This window comes from Triticum dicoccoides, chromosome 2B (genome assembly GCF_002162155.2).
Source record: "Triticum dicoccoides isolate Atlit2015 ecotype Zavitan chromosome 2B, WEW_v2.0, whole genome shotgun sequence".
Taxonomy (NCBI): domain Eukaryota; kingdom Viridiplantae; phylum Streptophyta; class Magnoliopsida; order Poales; family Poaceae; genus Triticum; species Triticum dicoccoides.
In genome coordinates this window covers 780962470-780968955 of record NC_041383.1, presented here as the reverse complement: position 1 = coordinate 780968955, position 6486 = coordinate 780962470, and the positions used below count along the sequence as shown (strand labels likewise).

Genomic DNA, 6486 nt, shown 5'->3' with positions numbered 1-6486 from the left:
AGAAAAAGACCGTTGTTTGAATTCTATAGGAGTGAAACATTTATTTCTCTAGAAAACATTCATCACTACAAAAAAGAGACAAGTGGAGTACAAAACACGTTGCATCGGCCCTTTAAAAAACTTGGAGCAAATGGTTTTGTCTCCTCATCAAAGGTGTTGTGGCCTTTCTTTCTCGTTCTCATTTACTAAGGTAGAAATACAAACTAACCCACAAATGAAACAAAAATAGGTGGTTAGCTCAGCTGGTAATGCGTCATGGCCGCAACCGACAGGTTGTGTGTTTGAATCTAGCAGTGGCACTATTTTTCCGAAACTCTTTTTACACGCCAGAGAAGAAAAGAAAGATCGAAGGAAAAAAAAACGATCGTACGTGCCTGTCGCAAACCACCAGTCGACTGGTGGATAGATTTGTCGTTTAGTAAAAGCTCCCAAATAGTACTACGTAAGAGTATCATTTATCAGAAACTAGCAGCTCGCTCTACAACTTTATACACGTTGAAAAGGAAGGAAAACGAGCCAGAAAAACCCAGTAAAAACATGGACAACAGACTAGGCATATCTCCTGCAGCATGGTGTGTGGGGTGAGGGATGCACGCAACGTGTCATCGTCATCGCCTTCATCCTCCAGATCATCGGGTGAGAAGCGGCCAAAGTTGTTCCATGCCGCCGCCATCATCCCACGCCGTGGACCTCCAACTACGAGCCATGTTAGCCCATTGCCAATCAGTGTGGCCGGCATTGTCTTCTTTAGCTGATCAGCGTGACATTGTCCATCACCAACAAGGTCATGTAAATTACAGATCGATTGATGCTTTTATAGTTCATCGAAGCGCGGTGATCAAAGTTAACATACATACACCTCAAGCTCAATGAACGCTCAGAAACTCGGGTGTTCTGCCTTTGCGATCTACATATTTTGCATTTGTCCTTCAGTTCACTCGTAGGGGTTCCTGAACTGCTTGAGGAGGTCCGGGATGTCGTAGGCGAGCATGTCGTCGACGTCCTTGACCATCTTGGTATGGAGCCGCTCGAAGCGGTCGAAGTTGTAGGCGCTGAGCGTGTCCCGGTACTCGTCGACGCTGGGGAAGTCGCCCGGCGGCAGGTGCATCTCCTTCTGCACCTTGGCGAACTGCTCGTCCAGCGTCTCCAGCAGCTTCTGCTGCGCCTTGGCCTTCCCCATCAGCGCCGGCATCTGGTTCTTGAGGTGCCCCACGATGTGCGCGTGCACCTTGGCCGACCGCGCCCGCTTCACGAACTCGTTGATCCGCCGGTCGCACGCCTTCTTCGGGATGTCGTTGAGGTCCGAGAGGAGGTCCTCCTGCTCCCTCACGAACAACTCCGATCCCAGCGGCCCCGCTGCCGTCTCCCGGATCGGCTTGTCGTTGAACGATCTGCAAACATAATTTAGTGCAATCATTGACGATGATGCTACATTGTTAAATGTTACATAATTTAGTGTAATCATTGACGATGATACTACTGTTGCATCAGAATATTGATCCATGGATGTACCCAATGTAGACACGCATGACCTCCGGCGTGTTGAGGACCTTCCCCAGCGACCACAGGAGTGCTCCGTAGACCCTCATCAGCTGCTCAAAACATTCAGTCAAAACAAGAGTTATTAATTGCTTAAAGTCAACTTGGATACCTCATTTGCTGCCACTTGTGATATGGAAAACTTCGTATCCGAAAAACAGGTGTAAAACTGATATCAGTTGCTTTCGATGATGAGCTTCATTAGATATTCTGTTATCTAACACTTGGATATGAAACCATCCAACAAGTTTATGTACATTGTCGCGTACTTGCTTTCACTGGAGATATCAGTTGCTTTCAATCAGCATAATTAAATATCCTTTATTATCTAAATCTTAGATATGAAACCTTCAAGGGGTATCAATATGTCCATTATTGCACCTTTGCTTCAACCAACCTGGTTATTCTATCTGCTGCCACTTGAGATATGAAAACTTCAAATATGCCTACTCCTCTTGTTTCAGGAATAAAGGACAAAAGTGGAATATGCTCAAAAACTTATTTGAGGTACACTCATTCACCTGTTGTGCGTCAACTTGGTCAGCTTTGTTGAGAACTATGCGTATCTTGTCATCGTGCCCGCGCAGCGACCCGATCACACGCTTGAACTCGTCGCTGATGTCGAGCTTATGGGGATCGAACAGGAGAAGGATGAGGTCAGACTTGGCCGCAAACCACGATGTGACTCCGGTGAAATCGTAGCTGCGTTGCGTTCGCTGCTTCTCCCCTGATAACACTCCGGGAGTGTCCACGAAGGAAATGTGATCCAGTAACTTGGCAAACAAAATGAACCTCAATACTGTTAGTTATTTCCTACAAGCTACAGAAAATGGTGAGGTAAATACTGGGCGTGAGAGAGTATATGTACTGGATGAGGCATCTGAGAGCACTCAAACTTGGATAAAAACGCCGTTCCGAACGCCGACAAGCCGCTGTATGGCATGTCAGCTTGCACCGCAATTGTGTTTCCAGGGATGCATCTTTCATCTGGCCCAGTCTGGAGTAGTGGAAAAATGCATCATCAAAGTGGGTGTGGAAGATATCTACCGGGATAAAATATTTCAAACTGGCATAAACCAAGGTTAGGCCAAGACATCGACATCTCCATGGGGAACTTACAGTAACAACAACAAATCTATCGGTCGTAGGCTCCGGTCCAATATGAGAACCTACAAAAGTAATATCAGCGATGCTATTAAATGATAGTCAAGAAAGGAAGAGATGCAAAAGAAAAGGTACTACAACCGATTCTCAAATCTTATTTACCGACAGGAGGAAAGGGAAGGAGCAACAACCCATCTTGCTTACCTGGATAACCTGTCTTTAGTAAATGCTTTATGAATGTGGTTTTTCCAGTTGAGTATTGACCCAATAGCATGATCATTGGCTTCGCATCAAAATCACTGCTAGTCTACAAATAAGATAACTTCAAATACTTGTTACTGAAACTATTATGGTATGTTAAGCACGTGAATTTGTCCCTGAAGTTATAGAATTTCTAAAGAGCAAATCAGAGAAACTCATTAAGCCAGGCGAAGACTCACCAGCAAAGGTGAAACAAAGTCATTATATTGGTAAGTTTTTTCTAGAGGCCTCAACTTCTCAATGTATGCTTTCTTTAGTCCATCGATTATCGAGGTGACTGATTTCATCGCTATCTGCAAAATGAAAAAAATATTTATCGTGATGCAGTACTTCAAGCGATAATAAACCAACAGATCATCTGCAGCCCTGCACACAGCTCGCTGATGTACCTTCTTTCCCGACTTCGAGTTAAACCAGTTAGCTGACAGAGACGTTTGGACTGGATGGTACGCTGCGTGATCAGCGAGAATAACAACCAGAATTAGCCTGCGGGCTAAATGGAAAAAAAAATCCGCTCGACTCTATAGTCTGCACTTAAATAGCCATGTAAACAACTAACAACTCGTACCAGTGAGGTCGGAGCTGCTCTTGTGTGCCGCACTCTTTTTCTTCGAGGATGGAAAAGATACAAAGAAGTTTGAGTGAGAAAAAAGTATCTACTCTGTTGCAGATGATGAAACATATGGATTAACGTAGACATACTAGTTTCTTCTCCAGACCTTCCATTGCCGGAGGCTGCAGGCTCGCCAAATCTGAAGCAAAAGGAAACAGTAAGTATGCCAATAGTTTTCTTCGATAAGTCGATTGAAATTGGCGAGTAACATGTATCTATCAGCTACACCTGCATGTGCAAGGGTGTCTTGGCTTATGTCTTGCCCTGCCTGTGCCAGAGAAACCAGCTGCACATTCCCATCCATTGTAAGTTTTAACGCATGATCATAATCATATCGGTTGCAAGAACATGTCAACATACGCAGATGCGGATACCAAATAAAAGTACACCGGTACCGGTACCATGGACAAACCTGCATTGCGGTCATAAACTCCGCGAATCCAAGATAACCCTGACGTTTTGAATCAGCAATCGCCCATACCTGAAGTGGCAAGATCCAATGGGAAAAAATGTGTGTGTTGGTAACAGAGGTACAGATTCCGTGTGATGAAAATTCAGCAGAAAAAAAAAGTGAAGGTGATTGTGCATGAAGGAGAGAACACATGTCCTTCACCTGCTTGAGGTCTTCCCTGGAGAGCTTGGACATGGCGAAGAACTTGAGGGCGTCCTTCCCAGTCAGGCGACCGTCCGCGTCTGCCGTCCGCGCGCACAGGCACAGCCATCCACAACATCGTTCCAACCAAAGTCAGCGAAATCCGCCCACAAATCGACGTCGGAACCAAATCGATGGGACGAACCGTCGTCGGCGAGGTAGAACCAGCGGAGGTAGACGGTGCGCTGCTCCTTGAGGCCCCATGATCTCGTGGGCGACGAGTCCGCCGACGACGACTCCATGCCGGCGGCCCGTTTCTCTCCAGTCGGGAGAGGGGGGAGAGGACGAGGAACGCCTGGAGACGGGAACGCGGCGCGCGCGCGAAGGCGTGCATGGCGCCCGGTTAATGGCCGCGATCGCGCGTGCGGCAAATGCGGCGCTGCATTGGTTCACGTGACTCGACTCGGCATCGTGGCAAACAGGGGAAGCGGCACCTGCAGGGTGTAGTGTTGATGGGCCATCCCTAAAAAGAGGTGATTATGGGCCAGCTACTGTGAACCCTTACTCCCTCTGTCCGAGTTTATTCAATTTTAAAACAAGTTCATCAATTTAAAAAAGTCATTCAACTTTGTAACCAACTTCATTAATTTTGAAAAGAAAAATCATCAAGTTTAAACAAAGGTCGTTTATTTTGAAAAAACTTCATTGATTTGTAAGAATTCGTCAAATTAAAAAATTCATCATTTTTTTATAAAATAGTCATTGATTTGGAAAAGGTTATTAGATTTTAAAAAAATCAATCACTTTCGAAAACTAAAGTGAAACAAAAATATAAAAAGAAAAGAATAAAAAACCGGAAGAAAACCGTTCCAATAAGAACAGAAAAAAGAACATGAGAAAATAAAAAGAAGAAAGAAGACAATGTAGGTGAGCACATGAGATGGTTATCACAAGTAACCAAGAACCAGGAGGTTGCCGGTTTTACACACCAGGCGCGTAGTTTTCGGTGTTAAAAACGGAAAAAAGGAAGATGGGCCGGCACAACACAGAAGAAAGGGTGTGCGCCTGTTTGCAAAACCTGTTGTAACCGGCACTTGAAGTGCCGAATAGGAAATGCCATCTGACGTTTGATCTGATAGTCATCCCCAACAGCAAATCCTATTTCTTGTGCGGGTCGGGGGATAGCAACCAAACGCGCACCCCCACCCAAAGGAATGGCATGCCCATTACTCTCTCTCTCTCTCTCTCTCTGCATTTTCTTTCTTGTGGGTGTTCTTTCACTTTTTTTCATTATTTGTCTTTTCATTTTTCATTTTTCATTTTTCTTTTGCTTTTTCGTTTTCATTTTCATTTTCTATTTTCCCTTTTCTTTTCTGTTCTTTTATATTTTTTCCTTTTTTCAAATTTAACATTTTTAACAAAAAATATCATTTTTTTTTGAAATCCTGAATAATTTCAAAAAGAATGAGCTTTTTCAAAAGCATGAAAATTTTTCATAATTGTGAACATTTTTATGAATTTGAGTACTATTTTTGAAATTCACAAAAAATTATTAAACACACAAATATTTTTGACTTGTGAAGATTTTCTGAATTAATGAACGCCTTTTCCAAATTCATGAACATTTTTCAAACTCGTGAACTTTTTCTATTGAGTGGACATTTTTTAAACTCACAAATAGTTTTGGAACTCACAATTATTTTTTGAACATTATGATTCTTTTTGAAATTTGTGAACATTTTTTAAACTCGCAAGCATTATTCCTTTTGTCAACATTTTTTAACTCATGACCATTTTTTTGAAATTCATGAACTTTTTTGAACTTTGTGAAAGTCTTGAACATTTTGTGAACTCATGGATATTTGAAAATTAGTAAATATATTTGAGTTCATAAGTGTATGTTGAAATTCATGAACATTTGTTAGTTCACCAACATTTTTGAATTCATGAACATTTGTTAGTTCACCAACATTTTTGAATTCATGAACATTGGTAAACAATTTTTTTAATTCAAAAACGTATTTGGAATTCATGAACTTTTTCTATTTCACCAATATTTTTGAATTGACGAACAAAATTTTCAACTTCGAGAACTTTTTTTTGTAATGATGAACATTTTATTTTTCGAATAAGAAAAGGCCGAATTGAGGAACATTCAAATTCATAGACATTTTACAAAATCAGATTTTTTTGGAATCACGATTATTTCTATCAAAAAGCCAAAACTAAAGGAAAAGGCAAAAACAAAAAACGCAATGAAAAAAGAGGCGCACGCGCTCGTCATGTGCCAGCACAAACTGTGTGAAATCACTAATTGAGCAGTAGTTCTTCCAAAAGATCACTCCCACAAGTATGGGCTCATCCTTGGTATGATTGT

The 6486-nt window shown here is 42.2% G+C and overlaps 1 protein-coding gene across 1 annotated transcript; it reads right to left on the bottom strand.

The window, feature by feature from the left end:
• Nucleotides 1–785: 785 nt before the first annotated feature.
• LOC119368787 (EH domain-containing protein 1-like) lies at nt 786–4469 on the bottom strand. Its single transcript, XM_037633948.1, has 14 exons — nt 4315–4469; nt 4131–4210; nt 3930–3998; nt 3746–3803; nt 3607–3656; nt 3473–3512; nt 3294–3355; nt 3084–3197; nt 2848–2950; nt 2659–2708; nt 2408–2536; nt 2061–2312; nt 1513–1592; nt 786–1391 (listed from the first exon to the last, which is right to left on the bottom strand). Exons 1-14 carry the CDS (start codon nt 4409–4411, stop codon nt 935–937), a joined length of 1641 nt encoding a protein of 546 aa, XP_037489845.1. The 5' UTR covers nt 4412–4469; the 3' UTR covers nt 786–934.
• Between the last annotated feature and the right edge of the window lie 2017 nt (nt 4470–6486).

Bases quoted from the DNA above. Each gene is read 5' to 3' on its own strand.
- LOC119368787 (XM_037633948.1), bottom strand. From the start codon at position 4,411: ATGGAGTCGTCGTCGGCGGACTCGTCGCCCACGAGATCATGGGGCCTC. The intron at 3,356-3,472 runs GTACGAGTTGTT...CTGATCACGCAG, and splicing joins GAGCAGCTCCGACCTCACTG to CGTACCATCCAGTCCAAACG. The intron at 2,537-2,658 runs GTAAGTTCCCCA...CCACTACTCCAG, and splicing joins ATAGATTTGTTGTTGTTACT to ACTGGGCCAGATGAAAGATG.